Genomic DNA, 22,186 nt, shown 5'->3' with positions numbered 1-22,186 from the left:
CTGATTTCAATTATTAGATTTTCAGTATTAACGAAAAAAAAATTGCCTTTGCTCCCAAAAATAACCGAAATAATCAATCAGTAACAGAAGACAGTTCAGAATTCCAAAGGTCAAAGGTAAAATATTCTACTCGCGGGCCTTCGCAGGTATTGATTGCTTTCGCAACTGTGCGATTAAATAAATGTAAACACGGGCGGTCAAATCATCAGATGTGATCGATGAAACTCTGAAAGTACACTTAAGGAATGTGAAATGGTTCCCGGTATTTTCTCTAATCGTAACTATAACTGGAATTCGGAACTTGAGATTGATTTTTGGCAGAAACTCTGACTAGACTTCTCTCCTAATTCAAATCTGAATACTTCCTAAATACAGGGTCAACAAGAAATGATTTACCCACTTCAAAGTGCTTTAAAATGAGTTCTATTGATCCAAATGAGATAACATTTGAACTACAGATTATTGAGATGATACGCTTTACATTTATTAAATAAAAAAATAGTACAAAAATTCACTATTAGGTGGAGTTGCAATACACATAAAACCATTTAATATGGATTATAACTGTTAAATAAAGTAAAATTAAAATTGCTCAATATGTCCTTCATTTTTAACAATATACTCTAATCGGGGAACCATGTTTTCTATAGATGACCGATGTGAGTCTGCCGGAATATTAAAAATATGGCGACGACTGTTGTCCTTCAGATCTGGTAGTGATGATGGTCTTTGACGGTAGATATTGTCCTTCAAATAACCCCAGAATTAAAAGTCGCAAGGAGTGCTGTCCGGCGAGGGAGGAGGCCATGCTATTTGGAAATGACAGCTGATAACTCGTGCTTCTGTGAAATGTTGTATTAACAATCATTTTACACGACTATCAATATGAGGTGGTGCACCATCCTGCATGAAAATGATGTCTTGAAGGCATCCACGTTGTAGAAGAGTTGGAATTACAAAATCCCTCAGCATATCATGGTGCCGTTGTCCTGTGACGGAACAGGTTTGGATTCCATTTGAAGTTATCTCTTCAAAGAAATACTGTCCAATGATAAAGGTAGCTGTAAATCCACACCATATTGTCACTTTTTCAGGATGCAAGTGTTGTTCCTGGATAACGTGAGGGTTTTCTTCTGCCCAAATTCGACCATTTTGCCCATTCATGCAAAAGTGGGCCTCATTACTCCACAGAATGTTCTGTGGCCAAGTTGTGTCAACCACCATTCGAGGAAGGTACTGAAATGCAAAATTTTCTAGACCTCCAAGTCCCTGTCCTGCAACATGTGCACATATTTGACTTTGTATGGATAAAAATGCAAAATCTGCCATACGATTTTTCGTACAGTTGAATACAGCATATCCAGAACACGGGAAACAACTCGCAAACTCACACTATTATGCGGCGACTGACTGCTGGCTTCAACGAGCGCGGTCGCAACATTTTCAACGCTGGAAGACAGGATTTTTTTTCCGTCTTCTACCTGGAAGAATGCCAAGTTGCTTAGATTTTTCAAATTTCTGCATCATCTTGCGTAGGGCACCTGGAGACTTTGGACCTCTTCGTATCTGCTTCATACAACGAAATTTCTTTAGAGCTGCAACGGAGTTTTGTTGGTTCTGGTAGAACAATTTCACCGGCAGCATTTTTTCTTGCAAGGTAGGCATGGTACACAGAAAAAAAAAACTAATGTTCGTGCAGAATCCGCCTTCTTTTCGTCCAAAGAAAAATGGTAATAAACATGCACTGTAACGCACATTATGTTTCACATTTTCAATATATGCAAATGCATTTGTGTTCCACGCCTTCTATTAGTAAATTTTTGTACTAAATGTTTTTATTTAATAAATGTAAAGCGCATCATATGAATAATATCTAGTTCAAATTTTATCTTATTTTGACCAAGAGAATTTTAGAGCCCTCTGAAGTGGGTAACTTATTTTTTGCTAACCCTGTATTTTAGATAATAAGTATATAGCCATACTAAAGTTTGATTTCGAATAAATAAAGCGAACCGAGTTTTTTTTTTATTACTTATTGTATTAGCCAATCTTTACTTATATTACAGATGAATGTGTATGTGTGTGAGTAAGTGAGAAAAGAGTGCGTTGGCGCTCTACAAATCAGAACATTTGACGAAGAGCTTCCAAAATTGGTATATACATACTTTGGAGGGTGGAAATATGCATTTCGAAAAGATTTTTGTTTTGAAATTTTAATTTATTTAACTAAAAATTAAGCGAAATTTTGCCATCTTTACATAATGACTTCTAAAATATTACAACACAAAAATGGTTTTCACATTCTTTTAAACTTTAAAAAAATAATATTTTCAATGATACCAGTGTTTTAAATTGAAAAATCACTTTTCTATTTTTAATGAATAAAAAAAAAGTACTTTAAACATATTATCCAACAAATTATTTCGCACAAAATAAAATTTAACTTACATCAGCACGTGACGCGTGCATGAGAAAACATTAGCTTATATCAACGAGTTGCCATTATATTGACAAAATCTCAAACTGAAAGATTAAGCTAACTATTACTGCAAATTAAACCTCAAAAGATGTCATTTTCTACACGAGTCTGTATGGAATGAAATAAATATGAATTATGAAATTTTCTAAAAACATGGTGCAAGAAAAAGGTTTCTATGACCTTTTACAATTTTTATATTACTAATTTAATAAATTAGTTTTATTTAAAGCAAACATGGCTTAATATATACTGTATATCCATTCTAATCAAAGCCTAACAGTTAATTTGTAAACCTTTAATAATAGACATACATCTGCTACAAAATGGTCTCAATGAAATAAATATTTTATGTAACTTAAGAAATGAATGCTTTAATGAATTATGAATTTTATAATGTTGGACAGATCTTTCACTCTGGGGGGGGGGGATCATATTTGGTAAAATATTCTTGAGGCATCAATATTCTCAAACGTCCTGGGTTTCTCAAACCTGATTGGCCTAAGATAATGAAAATGTTGATTGGCCTGAAATAGTAGTATTTAAAATTTCGTAAATCGGTCAGATTTGATCGCTGAGATAGAAACGTTTATTTATTTATTTAAAAGTATTTTTAAATAAATAAATATTATAAAATAATAAATATATTTTGCAAAATATGATACCCCATAACCAAAGTACTGTATAAAATTAGACTTCATAATTTTTTGAAATATATTTATAGACAAAAACAAAATATTATTTACATCCTTTAAATCTTTTTGAAAGTAAAACTAAAAATTCAATTTTATGATGAACCAGAGAAATTTTTGCAGAATAAATCTTTGAGGTATCTTATGAAAATTATTTTGTAGTGCACATAAGATTTCAACGTCCAATTTCTCTGTTTTCTGTACTCATTTTTAAATAATAATAATATATTTATCTTCCATAAAAAAAACTATTTTATATTATTTGCAGTTTAATCAATTCCACTTTAATTTAAAGTTGAAATTTCCCGGGGGCTGACTGAAAATTAAAGATATACATAGTATAATAAACAAAATGGCTCAAGACCTCCATTCTTATATAAATGAATTATAGGACTATAAAACTTTGAAGCTTAAACAATTTTGCTGAAGAAGTTATTAAGAGACCAAGTTATTTAAAATATTTAATTGAAAATTTCAGCGAGCATTAATACTGGCGAACCGGAGGTCGCCAAAGACGGCTAGTATCAGATAGTTCCCCGCGTAATTATTAAATAACGTATGTTTGCTAACTCAAAAACAACCAGGAATTTTCTCTTCTGAATATTTTTGTATACTGAGACAACATAAATATTTTCTTTCAATTCCCTTCAAAAGACTACGTCTGCTTAATGTATCGTTACCCACATGGTGCGCACAATGAGCACTAAATCCCCCCCCCCCCATCGGGATTTACTACAGGATTCCCGTCACTTTCCGGGAGGTTAGGAAACCAATGATGCACTCTAGAAATGCTTACAGAAGAACGGCGATGACCGCTCCTAAGCCTTAATGGAAATCCCTCACCATTTCCCCCGAAAGATCGGGCTATCTCCCAGATAACCGAATCAGGAAATTTTGCTAACGGAAATCCAGTGCAGAAGTTTCAGTGATATTTTAAAAAGCCATTTTCATCGTTTATATTCATGATGATTTAATTAGAATGATTTCGAGAAACTATTGTTTTATTCAAAGAAATGAAAAAGTTTCTACTCGATTTTTGTTGTTTCAAATTTTATTAGTGCATTATTAGAGAATGTATCAATAATCTTTCTTTTTGAGTTACCGGCTTTACATGCAGTCGGAGAGACAAATACACTAATTACAAATTTAGTATTAATATTGTATATCAAATTTACTTTCCCCAGTTAAAAGGATTTTTGAATTATCTCATTGAGACACAAACATAATTCTAAAAATGGATAGATAGGGAACGTGATGGTTCAACGGAATCTCAGTGTCCAATTGTTTGAAGATTTTAATATTTTCTCTTTATGTACAAAGTACTTACAAATAAAATGGCCTTACTCAGCTTTATGCATAGTCCATTCTGGTTAATAGAAAAAGAAAATCGGAAAAAAGTAGTTTAAATTTTCATCGCTGGATGACAATTTTCACACAATTTTTATTGTGTCGTTATGCAAATCAGGAACTTTTTAAAATGCCAGTAGTCAGTACCGTTAAATCATATTTCATCCTGCCTTTAAAGATGAAAGACAGAGCTTTGAAAGACAAAGTGCTTTATCAAAACTGAAGAAAATAGACAAAAATACTCATTTTAAAGTTATATTTTCAATGAAAGTCAATAAAAAAAACGGAAATTTTTTTTAACTCTTCCTTACATCAATTCAAAAGTTCTATTATACCATTTTATTGACTAATAATTAAATCATTCAAAATTAATAAGAAAAAATAAAATGTAAATTACGCCGAAAGTTATTGTTGCCCAACATAGGATACCTGGCAACTCTCATTAATTGTGAATTGCTTTGGATGTTGAAAAAAAAGCGCATTAGACTAAATACATTTTACTAGAAATCTGATTGGAGTAAGCTGTAAAAACTGATCACTCAGCAATAGAATAAAACTGAATTTTGAAGTACTCAACTCACCGTTGTGCCAGATAGTAATGAATCAGGAATGTTGGCGATGACTAAAATGAGCAAATAGAGAGCGGTATCCAGCCAAAACCAGCCAACGTGATAGCTGCAAATAAAGAGAATAATTCCAAGACCTCCAGTCATGGTAGCCAGAAAATGAACCAGACCTTCTATGCTGTTATAAATAGCCGTTTTTCTTTTTTCAAGGGCCACAGTCAGGTCCAGAGTTTGCCCCAAAATCGTTTCGTCACCAGTCGCTATGCAGATACCTCTACCATAACCTGAGGAATATAGAAAACTATATCCGTAAATCAAATAATATTAGAGGTAATCCTTATAAATTTTTCTCAGGGTGTGCATAGAGGATTATTTCATCATTCATGTGCTTGATTTGATGGCATTGCATTGAATGTAGTCATTCACAACTTAGACGTATAAACTTTGAAAAGTTGTAGAAAATTCAGAAAAACTATAGGAAATGGAGAATATTTCTCATATCTATAAAAGATAAGTATAAGAATCTAAATAAAACAGAAAATAAATTTTCACATTCAAAAAACGTGGCCGAGTATGATATCCATATAGTATATTAAAAAATTTATCCATATAGTATATTAAATATATTTTTTTTGCCTAAATGTTTGATATATATGTAAATAATTACAATAAATTTCTACTGTCTATATCAGAAAATAAATGAAATTGTAATAAACTACAATAAAAACATGCAACATCAAATCATTCAAAATAAAGTGATGTCATGAAAAATAAATTGATTCGAGTCCGTTTTAAAACAGTATACAGATCTTTGAGTATGAGTATCGCGATTTTTAATTACAACGGGAACACTGAATTAGAGCTTTCTCCCTAAACTCTCAATGGATGCCAGCAAGAGGGTTCCAACAAACTGAATATGCATGTGTGGAGTATCTTTCTTGAATTCGCTGCTTTCCTTGTAGCCAAAATTTCGAAAAAGTTGAAACTTTTGGAAATTTGAAAAACGGGAATAAATGTGAGAAAAAATTTCTTTCATTTTATGCATTTCAGAATAGTTACTGAATGCAGAGAAATCAGGTTTTAAATCACGATACTTTTAAAATATTTTTTGACATGTGATATTTATTGCCTGAGAATATGGAAAAAACTCGTTTATCAAAATGTCAGTATAAAGCAATCAAACAGCGAAATATATCAGAGTTAACAAAAATTGTTATCAAGATTTTCAGAAAAAAAGTAAAAAAAGACTTCAATTAGCCATACCATGATAATTCAATTTTCTATGATTCCTTCAATTCTTGCTAAAATAATATTTCATTCATCAAACACCGATCGACCAGCTCTTAGTTCAAAAATTTTAGCAAAGCCTCACCGATAAATATTTGTTAATACCATACATCTAGATATTCAAGTGAGAGATTCCTATATAAGATGTAAACATAATAAGCGAGTTTTATAACCATGAATCAAAATCATTGATTATGACTTAGTAACACTGAGAATTCTCCAACGCTGTCAAATACAGGAATGCACCTCTTGCAATAATACTTATCTGATTCTGATGCATATTGAGAACTATATCCCGTTCAAAAGCATGTACCCGTGCTAATGAAATTCTATATGCTAGGTCATATAAATTTCACTGAAATTTAAAGCCTTATAAATGAAAATTTTACCTCTCATGCAATAAGTTCCAAAAAAGGCCAAGTTCTCTGTTTCCAAAGGGTCTGGCTTCACGTTGTACGGATTCTTCGGGCGCCATTCCAAAGTACCGATGATTCTCGAATCATCAGTTTCGAGATCAGTCGATTCAGAAATTCGGATATCAGCGGGAACATAATCTCCTTGTTTGAGCACGACAATATCGCCCACCACGATGTCTCTGGCTCTTATTCGCCATTTTTCGCCATTTCGTAGAACTACTGCAAACTATAAGGGAAGAATGAAAATTATATTTACAAGCACTGATACTTGTACCATAAACTATAATAATACTAATGACAATTGATAGTTTTTAGATCATTTAGCAAAATTATACAAAGTAATCCTCTCAACGTTATCTGGATGTAAAGAGTTTTCATTTCTTTTTGTATAAGTAGAATAAAGTATTGTAATCGTCCAAAATTCGAACTCGAGATTGTGACGAATCTCCACGTTTTAGACTTCTCTGAGTTCAAAGAACAAATTTGTGGAAATTTTGGTCAAATTTTTGGTCTGTGTGTCCCAGATATAACTCAAAAAGGCTTTCAGCTAGACTGAAATTTGTCATACGATCTTTATATCATATTTGTAGATTTCCATTAAACTTTGAGCAAATTCCGCTCAGAGGGAATCAGTCCGATTGTTCGAATATAAGTTACTACGATAACTACAAAACGAAGAGAGCGTCATAGATAAAATTTGATTCACAGAATTAATATCTATAGATACGTCTAGGTACTTGTCTAGATGCTGTCAAAATCTAGATAGCTGTCAATTTTGAGTCAAATTCAACAAGAGTTTGACTGTCTATCGATCTATGTTTTTAGAAACATGTAAACGCAATAAGTCAAAATCGCAATGACTTATATACATTTAATTTAGTGCTGGAGTTTGCAACTTTAAGTATAGTTTTATGTCAAATATTTGTCTCAATGGGTTAAGAAGAACCCATATAAAACACCATTCAATTTTTGATTACTTTTATCGGCATACCAGGGAGTAATCGCCAAATAATTCACCAAGGTTGACACGATAGAGGGAAAATGCTAAATTATCGCCAAAGATGACTCTTTTGTAACTATTGTACGCCAATGCTATGCAATACATTCTCTAGGATAACACCTTTATTACCAAGTATGCGAGGAAATTTTGGGGAGACCAGCTCTACTAGTTCATAATGCTAAAATAATATCAAAAAGAAATTTAAAGGAGAAAAGAAATAATTATAACCTTTAGAAAAATCCTAATATCATTTGTTCAAGATCTATTGAAAAAGGTTTTTTTTTTATTCTAAAATTTTAAAGTTTCATCATAATTTCTTCTTTTTTACATGATGGTAGGAAGAAGAAAACCAGGTAATTTCCAGAAAATTCAATAACTATTTTTTCCACATGCCACAATAAACATTAATCCAGCATATTAAAAAAAATCGAGAGTTTTCACAAAACTGCGCTTCGAGTCCTCGAAGTTAATGAGACTCTGCATAATGGAAGAAAGAACACAAATTCAAGCCACTATTTATTTCAGGGTAACAGCTACTCAGAGGCATGCTCCGTTTAATCCTCGAAATCACGGTTTTATTCACGGAAAATCGCCATCTGTGCCGTGCGATATTAAAATGAAAAGGAATATGCATTTAATTACTTGTAGAAAGTAATTAAACCCCTTCGAAGGAACAAAAAGGGTATCTCTAAAATGTGCATTCGATAAAGACCATGCATGAGCAAAACAGCAATTAAAGGTTTTAGAAAATAAATAATAGCATCGCTCTATTTTATTTTAAAGCACTGTCGTTTCTTTCTTAAGAAGCAGATGATGCTATTTTATTAATGGTAGAACATGAGAGCAGAATTTATTTTTCTATCGGCTACTTTATACTCTTTGAACGACTTTTCTGTCACACAGATTATGCCGATATTCAGTAAATTGGTTTAAATTTTTCCCAAAAGAAAATATCAATAATATTTTGATATTCTAATTACAATCGAATAATAGCAATGCACAAGATAAAATGAGGTAATTTAAATTAGCATGCATCATCTGGCTGTGAATATCTGAAAGAATACCCAATGTAGCTGTACAGAAAAGTTTGGAAACAGATTGGATCGTGTATCTGGAGAAGATGCGTTTTTCCTTCTGAAAGAATGGTTTTGTTAAGGTCCATTTTATGAACAGACATTCTCCGCTGGAAAAAAATAGTTTGAAAGATGACAGCGTGATCAGGAATCAATCTGAACTTATCTCTTTGGACTGGGAGGTATTTTTTCCTATTTCTGTGCTATTTATGTGGAATTATAAAATGAATGCAACAATTAAAACTATTTGAATTTCTCTTGTATCATGAAATACATAATTATGAATTGCAATTACTTATATTACGTAAAAGCGTTATTTAAAAATTGATGGAATTTTTTTTAAAAAATACACGGAAAACTAATTGGTATCCTAGAACAGGTAATGTTTTGAATTTTGGTATGATTTTTTCTTTTTTTGCTGAAATGCATTTCGGAAGTTGTTTCAGAATTTAAAAAATAGCATTTCAAGGTGCATGTTTCCACCCTCCATCTTTTATATCTATAAATATTCCACGTTTGGTACTTGTAGATCAAACAGTATAGTTTGTAGAGAACCAAAACACACATTCAGTTCTATTACTAGTAGAAATAATACATTCCGTGTTCAAAAAAATTCATTCTACTTTATATCCCTCGAATTTTCTATAAACTGGCATATTGCTGATAGATGTTATGACTCTCTCACAGACTGCTGTTGAAAAAAAACCTAATTGTGAATATGACAGTAAAACCTGGTTATGCTGCGACTTTAGATAAGAATGGAATGAAATTTTAGAAAATTTTAATTTCCTGTTTTCTTGATTCGTATCAAGAAAATATATTCAGGTTTTCTTAGATTCCATATCAAACAATTTTTTGGATTCAAATTCTACATCTGTGCTTGTTGATATCCCCGTTAAGGTGAAAATGGATGCATCAATACATCGAAGTTTATAAATACATAAGATATTTAAGAATGGTAAAGCAACATTTAGAAAGGATTTTATGAGTATACTGAATGGCATTATCATTTGAAGTGATATTTGACGCATATTGCAATCAGAGAGAGCTTGCCATTTCTATTTCCTTGATTGAAAATGAAACAGGTTCCGATGTTCCTTATAACATAATTTCAATTGAATTATCCTGCACTGCTTATGCATTCATACTGATCTGAATGACCATAATCCTCACTACTTCTGAAGGAAAATTACCATGAGTCATAAGAACTAGTAATTAAATAACAGTATTCATCTCCATAGCTCAAATCCATAGTAGGAGGTGCATTCCGTCATGGACATGGAGATAATTCGACCATACAGCGTTACTTAAGTAGTCGAGAGTCAATCTCGCATCCACGCAATTGTGATGTCCTCCGGTAGAAGAGTTTCTCAAAGAAAAGAGTTTCTTTGCTGATTTATATACGATGAATATTACACCAACGATTTCAAATTTTCGCAATGCAGGACAATAATTTATTGTATAAGAGCATATTATTCGTAATACGTTTCTTTTTAAATGAGAAAATATCGCTTTCTTGCAATGGCTTTTACCTCTACAGAAAGAAAAGGTCTCTTTAGGAGAAAAAGTTATATAATGAAAAAATAAAGACAAGTAGTTTCTTTTCTAAGTACGGTTTCATCAAGATTGACTTGAATTTAATATATTTTCGATTTAAAATTCGGTATCTTTTTGTCTAATAATTTGCCTTTTGTCGAGTTTGAATGTTAATCTTATCAGAGTGAATAACCTTACTTCTGAAACAATTATATTGCTGAACATTATTAACGCGGCAAATGTGTCTGCACATTCTGATTTTTTTCTCCTTTTATATGAAATTGAAATACACCATGCCTTTATGGCAGATTCGACATATACGTTTTTGTTATCTCCTGTCACGATAGAATATTTTTTAGTGTTTAATCAAAATATTTTCAAATTCCCATTCGGCTCATCGAAAAAGAAAAAAGAAAGAAAGAAAATTATTGCAACTTGAATATTTTCAATTAATAATTTCAGTGCTTGAAAACGTAAAAAATTGTACTTTTTCATAAGACAGGCTGACCACTAATAAATGCTCCAATAAGCAACTATAATATCTCGAAAACCACTGCACGTAAATCGTTCAAACTTTGGGAATAAACAATACTAACAATAAAATTATTAATATATAGATATCTTTTCTATAAATGGAATAAAACACGCCTATTTAATCTTTTTTTTTGTTTCATTTACGTTTGGGGAGCTTTTTTTCTGGTCACCCGTTATGATCATGAAGATATGCTTAAAAATAGAAGTGGGGAAAACAACCAACTAAGAATGAACTTAAATTCATTAAAATATTTGATATTTTAAGACATAATATTTTTATAGCTTGCATGATATCAGCAATTTGCAAGAATTTTTTTTTACTTGTAAATAAATAACTTTAAAGTCAAATAATTGATCTCATTTATAATGGTTATGGTGACGAAATTGTAGAGACCCATGGCTTAATGTGAGATAGTACAGACTAACCAATGCCACCCATTTTTTCGGTAAATTAGTGCATGAAACGAAAACACATCTAATAGGAACTTGACATTGCTTATACACAAATCTTTTAAGTTGTCCCGCTGAAATAATGACCCTCAAGCACCAACCGACATCTTATAAGAGTCGAATTCAATTTATGTAATAGGTTCCTAACGATCGAATAAATATTCTGAGTCATCGCTCCGTCGGATAAGAGGGCGTTAGGCCTCGTATCACCAGCATCTCCATTCATATTGAAACAGACACGTGCCCACGATGGTAACAAATGACATGGATACTTAGTGGTAAGTATGACAAGCAAAATGTGTGCGCGCGTAAAATATGCGACTTGCGCACGCTGCCAAGGCCGCCTCTTCATGTCCCCCGCCGAGATCCTTTGTCAAGCGGCCATACTTTGGAAAAGTAACTGATTTTATAAATTTTCCGTTATGTGAGGCCAAGAGAGGGAACCCTACCGAATAAATAGGAATTTGTAAGATATCAACGGAATAAAAGATCATTAGCTAGATTTATTCCCGACTCTTTTGATTGGTTTTCAGAGACTAATTTACAACCCCCTCGGTGGTGGGAGCGGGTTCCCTCATGGCTGGAGCACATCTCCATCAGAAATCGTAGATGGCAGTTATGTCATTTCGAATGGATTGGAATAGTCTGATGTTTCGCCATCTCTAGGGTAATCTATTGTCTTGGCGGAAATTTTTAGATTTCAAGAAAGCTGAAATCTCCCAATTATTACATATTATTACCTAAAGTTCACTCATTACTCGGGATAAAAATATTTTTAAAATATAGGGAAATTAATATTTAGATAATATTTATTTAGTTTGAAATAATTAGTTTCTAGCAGTTGATGGATACAAAAATAAATGTATTTCTTAAAAATGAATTAGATATTTTTAACAAAAAAGATCTTCATATATTAAATAATGGAAGATACAAAATCGTTTTTCCAATCTGTAATTTAATTTTTAGTTAAAATGAAGTATATTGATTGCATCAAACAATTTTTAAGCTGTATAACTTCTGGAAAGTTATAGGCGATTATATAACCTATCGTATATCCAAAAGATTCTCCTAAAAGGTAGAAAGCTAATTCTTTTCAGAAGTATATAAATGTAGCAAATACAGAATACCCATTTAAAACCTTTAAACCCCCTAGACAACAGAATCACGATAGCTATAGTCATGAAAGTGACATCTAGGTATATTAAAGTTCTATATGATGAGACCACTTATTATGCCATCTGACAGAAAACTGTAGAGTAAGCTTCCTATCTCGATAACAATACAAGTCAATAAGAGACTCAAAGTTGTAGAGCAATAAAGTTTAAAGTTTTTAATTTAGCAATAAAGGCATCAGACAGACATTTACGCAAAGTACAAACACTCAAATTGCTTATTTGTTTATTCGCGACTTTTAACGCCACAAATTGTATTAAAAAGAGAAGAAACATAAAGCTACCACCTATGTCTTCGTTATTTAAACTGCTCTCCGTTTTCTACAATGATGATTTGGACATTGTTTGAATATCAGTTGGTGCGCTAGTACAAACACTACTAATGCCTCATCAAACGTCTAGCAATGTTGGCAGAAATGTTACAATGTTGTTGTTTGTTTATGTTTGCTGTTTGAGTTATCCCCACAAGGAAGAGGAGATTGGAATATTTTTTTCCCTGAAAAGTAACCTTTTTTTTCTCTCTCTCTCTCTCTCTCTCTCTTTTAACCATGCTTTGTGACATCACAGTTTCAGAATAAATATTTTAAGCTTTATTTTCTTAGTATTAATATACACAAAATGCATTTTTGTTGCACTAAATTTATTGCATTTTATAACTTTGTAATTTACATCCCCCCCCCCCCTATATTACACCATTTTCGATTTGGGAACACTAGTTCCAACGTTTTCAAAATATTCATGAAATCATATTAGGTTTTATCATTAGCTAAAGATCAGACAGAAGGCTCGTAAGTCTATATTTAGTTATGCAAAGTACGTATAGGTATGAATATTATTTGAGACAACTCAAGTTCAAGATTAGTTTAGTTTAGTTATATTAATGTCCCGTTTTAAAGCAACACTAGAGCTATTTTGGGACGGACCTCGTAATGTCAACCGCGGTCAGATGACGAAAACGACACCTGAGCTGGTACCCCCTCTCCACACCACACTAGCGGCAGGACGTTTGGACAGGGCGTTTAAAGTGCACCAGACCCTTCTTCGGTGGAATTGAGTCTCGAACCTGAAACCCTCCGGTTCCGAAGCCGAGAACTTACCACCAGGTCATCGCGGGTGAATCAAGTTAAAATACATACTGAAATATATCTGAACGAGATTTAAGATTTGACGCAATTGATAAAATAAAATCTTTTACGTTGCAAGCATTTACATTCCAAAAGAAAAATGCATAAAATACATTCAAAAATACAAAATGTGTTTCCTGTATTTTCTAATTGTGTTGTTATTTATTATTCAATAAATAAAATATGATATTAACAGAAATTAACGCATTCAAATGCAATAACTAATTACCGAAAGGAAAACAACTGTTTTTTTTTTTGTCTCATTCCTAAGATGATTCTATTTCAGATACCTCTGAGTACTGGAACGCCCGATATTTTTTTTTTCAAACATAAGAAAATCCCATACCTCCCTCCCAACTCGGAAACCTCAATGACAGATTCCGATTTCTTTAATGATTATGAAGCAAATGTATGCTCAGACATTTTTTGAGAATTCACGGAAAATGACCCTACCTCTCAAACCCACCTGGGCATCTTCAAGAAATAAAATATGCGCCATGGATGCTCATATTTCTCATTTCGTCTCATAATTTTTAGTCTCATTTCTCAATAAGTCTCATTTTACGAAAGGGTGATGATATTCCGTAATGAAAATCAGACGGCTACCGCGCCTTCCTCCAGAGTTTCTTGGAATAGATGTTTGGAGCCTTTCAGTACTGACAGAGTTAATGTCAAAATTTAAATGGGGCACATGATGACAAATTATAGTATCGTTTATAAAATGTATTATTATTTTTACTTTTATCTTATTTACTCGTAAATATTGTTCCTTATTTATAAAATTTCCTTAGTGTACTTTTAAAGTTCCGTTTCTAGCATCGTTGGAGCCAAACTTTTCTGCAGCTCTTGTACTTTAAAAACATGAGAACGCACATCTTTGTTATTTCAGTGAAAGCAGTAATGAAGCAAAAGAAAGTTTCAAGAAAAGCTAATCTCTGCTGCAAAAAGATGCTATAACTGAGGACAATTAAAGTCCTTTAAGAAACTTCTTCCTTCTTAACCTGTTAATTAACTTGTATTCAATTCATTTTGCATTGAAATATTTCATCATACCCAGTTAACAGGTTAAGGAAGCAACTGAACTGTGGATTTGTTTTTCGGTGGAAGATGAAAGTGAATAATAATTTAATTTATCCATGTATTTGCATTTAGATATGGTATATTCAATAAAGTAACTGCTAAATTCCTTCACTGAAATAAGTTGCTGCTATTCTGAAATGTCCATATATCAGTTATCCCTGATTGTAGTTCCAGAGAAGAAATTGAGAAATTTTCTCCAAAAAAGAGTTTTTAACCTTAAAGAGATAAAATATTTGCTACCATCAGGGTACGAGGTGCTTGATGAAACTATCGATTACCTGAGGATAGAGGTCTCTTAGAGATTCTAACACTTGCTTGCTTTTTCTTTCTACTATGATGGAGAAGCTGCATACGATAATCGTGGAGAGAATTAGCAAAACTCCGAGATATACCTGTAATCACAGAAGAAAATTTTTTTTCAAACTAATAAAAAAAATCAAACAAATGTCTGATACAAAAAGTTTATTCTGTGCCAAATGATTAGACTGCGTTCCTAATTAAAATCCTTTGATTAAATGCTGATCATCGAACAAAACAGATCTCTGCATGCTGTATCTCTTTTTTCTATATTAGTGCAGCGTCAGGCAGCATTTTTCTGTCTGATACAAATTCTTTTCCAATTTAAAAAGGTAACCTTGTACTCAGTAACACATTTGATTAAAGCTGGCTTTCATTTTCAATTCTATTAATGTTGCTTGCTCTCCTCTAAGTTTTAAAATCTTCTACAATACTATAAAAATATTCGATAGCAAAGAACTCAAGTAAAAGCAACACATGAAATAAAAACTTTTTTTAAAAATAAAACCTTTAAAGCAAATACAAAACTATTCCAAAATAATTTTTCAGATATTAGATTTATTATTAAAATCTTATGACTACATGTGTTTTTTTTCTTTTTGAGGGGAAAGGGGTCGATACTTCTAACATCAAGTATTTGAGTACGTTATTGTCAATTCTAAATTCAGTCATCTTTTTATCTGAAGTTCACATTTGAATCACAAATTTATCATCACTATAAAGATCCTTTTGTTCTCTATTCCCATTCGAGCTCAAAAGTAACTATCACTTCAGAATGCACTTCTTTTCTTTATATAATGTCACGTTTAGAGTCATTTCCAATCACCTGAGTAAGATTTCCTAAACTTTAAAAGTAAGTGTAAAGAATAAGCTAAGCACAAATGAAAAGAAAAACAGTTAATCGTATGAATAATAGGATGGTTGGTTTCACGGATATGCTCCTAACATGTGAACTCTATTGCTGTAACAGACAAGGCGCTCGCTGGGCTTATGGATGAAACGAACCGCTACATGTTAGCGTCTCTGTATCCATGGTTATGTACCACGTTCATTCTAAAGAAGTGCCATGAATTTAGACTGAAAGAAGAGGGTTTTTTTAATGCGGAAGATAATCCACATATCAATGCCTGTGCAATCGTCAACCTTTTCGAAGTCATACTCTGATGGATCTTTATCTTGACCAAATAGCCCCCTACCATATGAAACATGAACAGCGATTGAACATTGGCTAAAGTAAGATGGTTTTTGCTTAAACAAACAATCTAAGTTCTATCTTTCAACAATGAAAAAAAAATCTCATGATAGTTGATGAAACAATGAAAACGGTTGGAACTCCATAGCAAAAATGTATTCTAACGTTGAGAAAGAGTAAAAAAAAAGTACATATATATATAAAAAAATTCAAACAAATTTTGTGCAATTATAAAATTGGTATCATTAAAAAGAAAATGTTTTAATTTTTTAAAAAATGGTTTAAAATTTATTTTTATGTAGTAATATTTTCGTTATCGCAGAAAAAGACCAAAATTAAAATTAAAAAAAAAAAATTCCTCAGAGGTGCACATTCCCGACTCCCAAGGTATGCATGTGTCCAATTTGGTAGCTCTAGATCTCATGGTATGGCTTGTATAATACCAACGCACGCACGCACATTCATCTATATTATCAGTATAGATTCTAGTGCTTCCTCTTTACACCAACTGTATCAATTGTTTTGCTAATCCTATTAAGCTCGGTAGTTCTAAAACCAAGGGTGGGTGAATTCATCAATAACAACAGTAGGAATATTGATAACAATATTTCCACGTCGTAATAATTTAAAAAAAGTTCTGTAAAAAAATTATAACATTAAAATTAAGGTAATTGATATCTGTTTACCTTGTCCAGAGAGTGTGATCCAATGGGTTGCAAATCCGGCATAGTGGCAGTAATGAAGCATAGCAATACAGCAATCATGAGGGGCAAAATGATGCCTCTGAGGTGCCGGGTAAAATGGAACAAACGCAGTGGCTCTTTTAAAGGTGTCAACTTATTCGGACCATCTCTTGATAGGCAATGTTCTGCATGACAGAACGTTATGCCCTACAATTGAAAAAATTGAAAATTAAAATTGTTAGTGGTTCTCTCTGAAAACTGATAAACATACACAAAATTCATTCAGCGACATTGGAGAGTTCATAATGTCTTTAAGAATATTTAATTCATTAAATCTTTTGGTATTTAATTAAATCTGATTGCTGTTTATAACTTAATTGTTACTTGATTTAATTTATATTTTTTTAGTAATATTTAAGTTAATGTTTGTTTCACTTTGATATACTGTTCCGTTCTCTTTTATAATCATGTCAGTGATGTGATCGATACAATGAGATAGCACAAATGACAAGCATTAAAAACATTTTTGGACAGGTTTATCAAAACGTTTGCATGTGTGCAATCTATGAAAACTTTTTTTTAAAAGTCCAAATAAATATTTTAAGGCTATATAGCTTTGAGATAAGCATTGTTCTATTGATATTGTTACAAATCTGTAATATTGCTTCCTACCACGGTTAGTTCAATCAATGGAAAGACTGTTTTACAATCAGCTCTGAATGCTAATCGATTGCCGAATTAATAATCCCAGGGCTTGGCGACAAACCTAGTCAACGTTTGGTGACGAATTTGGCGTCAAAATAGATAACACTGGAATCTTCGAGAATTTTGGTGATAGAAGCCATAGGAGCCGAAATATGTCTGTTTGTTCCATAACCTTCTATGCCCGGCTCCTGGAACTATAAAAGGCCGGCAGTCTAAGCTGAAGAGTTATAGAAAGAGTCACCAGAAGGTTTAGAGTCGCATAGCGAGTCAACGGAGAATAGTTGTATCAGTCCAACGAAGCGCAAGCGTTGTGTGGAGCTGTGTGCCGAATCCTGGAGTTTATAGGAGTTAGAGGCAACATCGAGTCGTATATGAAGTAGCCAGTCGTGTAGCAGTGATTTGGCAATTGGATACAGCTAAAGCGAGAAGACAGTGGAGAATTGTAGGCGTTTGGAGACACCGTAGAATATACGTAGATTCCCTCCTTCTGCTGCTTAATTTTGTCTGGCCGCTTAGTGTGCTGTGGTTGCTATTACTACCGATTGCGGCTTGCTGTGTATTACGTGCCTTTGGCTGTATATTTGTTTCTTAGTGTAAAGTCCTGAATTCACTGGAATTTCTGGAATAAATATTACAGACTTTTAAAGTACTGTTTCTTTACCGACTAATAAATTGAAGGAACCACAAATTCATAACAATATATTGATCTATAAAACAGCCTTAGCTTAAACATTAAGCTTGCTTTTTTAATTCAATAAAGTATTCATTTTTTGAATAGTCAAAAAATACTTTAAATATACATAGCACATCTAATCCATGCACTATTAAATCGACACTTATTTCCATTTAATCATATAGGGTGCAATAAAATGTCGCTGCATCAGAGTCACGACAAATTTGAATGAAAGGAGTTTTGGTAATCAAATGTGAATTTAGACAAGAAAAAATGCGAAAAAAATCAAAATGGGGTCAATTTATATTATACATATTTCGTCAAGTTAATTTAATAGCCCATTCCAAATGCAAAAGATACGTGCCATCACACCACAGCTTACGGCCTTTTCTAATTGCATGTCATGTCCAATTACGCTTGTACCATGTCTTCGAATATAAAAAGCATATTTTTTAAAAAATCCATATAATGAGTAAAATTATATAAAATTAAAAAAGTAAAGAAAATGTTAAATTCAATCCTCATTGAAATTTTATAATAATTTTCTCGTTTTATTTAGATAAGAAGATGCGATAACAAATACTTCCAGTTTCACATTTGCATTTATGTGTTTTCATTTCACTTCCCTACTTAGAATCTTCCCAAATCTTCCTATGTATACGATCAAAATTCTGTTCCAACCACCCACGAAGAACCATGACTTTGCAAAATTTGGGAAAACTTCACGGTACATTAATCTCAGCAACGAAGCGCCCCAACGAAGAGGCCTTCGGTTTACAGAATTCGCCAAAACAAAGAGAACCCGTCCGGAAAGAAAAAAGGGCAAGGAAGGCAGCTTCTAAATCCTTCTTTAAACTCCCTGTGGCAGAATAATTAATCCTTTCGAGCAGAAGATCTTTTTTTCCTTCGATAGCGAAGAAGACGGAACTTCAAACATTGACTCCGAGAAAGGATCTGTCCATTTTTCACTTTTGCGACTGCTATTGAGGGAAATCAATATGTCTACAGCCGTTAAAATGCGGCAATGGATTTACCATTCAAACCCCATTTTTTATCAACAGAAGATGAAAGTAACTTTTAAAACATGTCCAAGGTTTCACGCACTTTAAAAGCTTTTTTGCATAAAGTTGGTTAAGACCGAAACAATGAGACATTAAATCTAATAGCAAGCGTGAAAAAAAGTTGCATTACTTTTACTTTCTCGTAAACGAGGTATAGTAACAAACTCCAGACTTTGACGAATCTTCACATTTTAGAGCTCTCCGAGTTCGAAAAAATATATTTTTGGAAAATGTCTGTCTATCAGTCTGACGAAGCTAACTCAAAAACGCTTTGAGTTAAAAGGATGAAATTTGGTATACAAGTTTAAAACCAAATATGTAGATTTCTATTCAATTTTGAGCAAAATTCATTCAGAGGAAGTCTATCTACCCGGCTATTCGAATATAAATTTTACGATAACTTGAAAAGAAGAGAGCTATATAGATAAGATTCGGTACAAAGATTTACCTAAGATTTCGGTAGAAAGATGGTGGTAAAATCCAATAAGGGATTAACCATTTGTCAATCTGTACTTTCAGAAACATGTAAACACGATAACTCAAACACACAATGACTTAAATATATCAAATTCGGTATGTGATTTTGCAATTTCTAGTGTAGTGTTAAATTTCGTTTTGTTTCAATCAGTTGGAAAGAATGTGCCTAAAACACAGATTCGACTTTTGGATACTTTTATCCACATGGCAGGGATTTATCGCCAAAATACTCGCCAAGGATTACACGCAAGGTTCTGCAAAAATGCACGCCAAAGGCTAATATTTTGTAACTATTGTACATCAATCGCATGCAAGGCGTGCATTGGGATAACATCTTTATTAGAGATTATGCTAGAAATTTTGGGATATCATTTTGGCTGGTTTTAAGCAAATTGTGCCCATAAAATGGTTGAAATTTCTCAGCGCACGTTGCTTTACATTCAAAGATTTTTCCTTATACAATGCTGAAAACATCCTAGTGAAATCTTCAAAACGATTGCTACTCGAAGGTCTTCGTGAAATTCGACGTCTCAGGTCTCTTTCAATTCAAAATTAAAACAGCCATTTTTGGAATTACGTGCCACTATGTGCCCTCTTTTCAGAAAACAAGCCAGAGATCTCTTGATTTCACCTGTGTTTAGTTGTATTTTACCTGAGTTTATTTAAAAAAGCAATATTACGTGTGTGTATATTATATATATATATATATATGTAATGATATTTTAATTCAAATTTCAATTTAAATAATTTCCAAGATTTTATCTTAATTTAGCCCATAGTAACTTCATTCTAAAAATATTCTCTTATTCGGTGATCCAATTCCACTTTCGGTTTAATTAATTCTTCTGTAAAAATAATGCGCCATCAGTACTACATATCTTCGGTTGCCCTTGAAAAGGTGTCAAAGGTAACACGTGTATTGAATTGGTACCTGGTTAGGAATCCTATGTTATATAAGACTAGTGATCATTTGTTCGGCCCTTTTCTTACTTCTGTGTTTGTGCCGCGCTGCGTGTTCTTGTTAATAATTATTCTTTCCCGAAATGGATATTAAAACGAAATTAAAAATACCAAGTCTCTTCACTGCTTCGAACCTGCATTCTACTTAAGCCAAATATATATTATATATATATATATATATATATATATATATATATATATATATATATATATATATATATATATATATATATATATATATATATATATATATATATATACTACAGGGTAATTATAATTAAAGTTACGATTTCAAAAATCGATAATTTTAAAACTACTGGTCAGAATAAGATATTTTAGCAGATGAGGAAATATAATTTTGTTTAGCGAAGAAAAAAATAGTTCCAAAATGTGCCGATAGATGACGCTGTCATTGTTCATATTGTCTGGAGATAAACGAATTACTTATACATGACATGCGCACGGTAGACATAGCTATCATAAAAATGCAGAGCAGCAGCTCTTTGCCTGAATGCTTCATCATGATTCTTACTATGAAGGATCGCGCTCTACACTTGAAACTTTTTAATAAGAATGATGACTGTGTATTTACACCTATTAAGAAGTTTCGGGCATTAAAATCCATACTATCGGGTCTAATAACCACTAATGGTCTGCGAAAAATAATTGCTAAATTCGAAGAGAACGGTTCATTTGAAGTGAAAGATGTGGCTACAGAATTATGAAAACAGATTAACGGCGATGCTGGAATCAGCTGTGCACGGGGAGTTAGCCGAAAACTGAATATGCTGATAAGCACGGTGTCTACGGAAGTCCTACGGAACACCTTGCGCTGTTATCCGGACAAGATAACATGTGCAGCAGTTTCAATCTGCGGACCTTGAAGCACGTAAATCTTTTGTACTACAATTTCTTGCCGGATGGAAGTAGACAACGGATGACCATGGGATATTCTGTGGTCTGACGAATCCCACTTCCATTTGCACAGTTCTGTAAATTGCAGGATATGGTCGACCGAGAATCCGTTCCAGCTACAGCCATTACCACTTCAGCCTGAAAAGGTCACTGTGTGGTGCGGTATAATGACAGCGTTTATCGTCGGTCCATTTTTCATCGAGGAGATTCCATCTGTGGGTCCCGTTATCTGCACAATTACTGGCAATCGGTATGAAGCACTTTTGCGTAGCCATGTCCTTCCGGCACTTCAGTAGCGTCAGTTTGTCGATCGCATAATATCCATGCAAGATAGCGCTCCTCCACACATTGCTACTCCTGTGAAGCAGCTGTTGAGTGTTCATTTTGGAGATGATAGGATCATAAGCCAACATTTTCCAACAGCATGGCCGCCACATTCCCCCGACTTAAACCTGTATGATTTCTGGATT

General features: G+C 32.9%; 1 protein-coding gene across 1 annotated transcript in view; it reads right to left on the bottom strand.

Moving 5' to 3' along the window:
- The window catches only part of LOC129985037 (sodium/potassium-transporting ATPase subunit alpha-2-like), a 217,597-nt gene extending 195,755 nt beyond the window's left edge, over window positions 1-21,842 (bottom strand). The window contains exons 1-5 of the mRNA XM_056094964.1: window positions 21,744-21,842; window positions 16,929-17,132; window positions 15,032-15,145; window positions 6,758-7,010; window positions 5,097-5,365 (exon numbers count right to left, since the gene is read on the bottom strand). Of these exons, the coding sequence (XP_055950939.1) occupies window positions 5,097-5,365; window positions 6,758-7,010; window positions 15,032-15,145; window positions 16,929-17,132; window positions 21,744-21,842 (939 nt within the window). The remainder of the gene's footprint in view (window positions 1-5,096; window positions 5,366-6,757; window positions 7,011-15,031; window positions 15,146-16,928; window positions 17,133-21,743) is intronic.
- Window positions 21,843-22,186: the final 344 nt, after the last annotated feature.

The sequence above is a fragment of the Argiope bruennichi genome, chromosome 9 (genome assembly GCF_947563725.1).
Source record: "Argiope bruennichi chromosome 9, qqArgBrue1.1, whole genome shotgun sequence".
NCBI classification, from domain to species: domain Eukaryota; kingdom Metazoa; phylum Arthropoda; class Arachnida; order Araneae; family Araneidae; genus Argiope; species Argiope bruennichi.
Note: the sequence above shows the minus strand (reverse complement) of the source record. Positions and strands in the feature narration are given on the sequence as shown.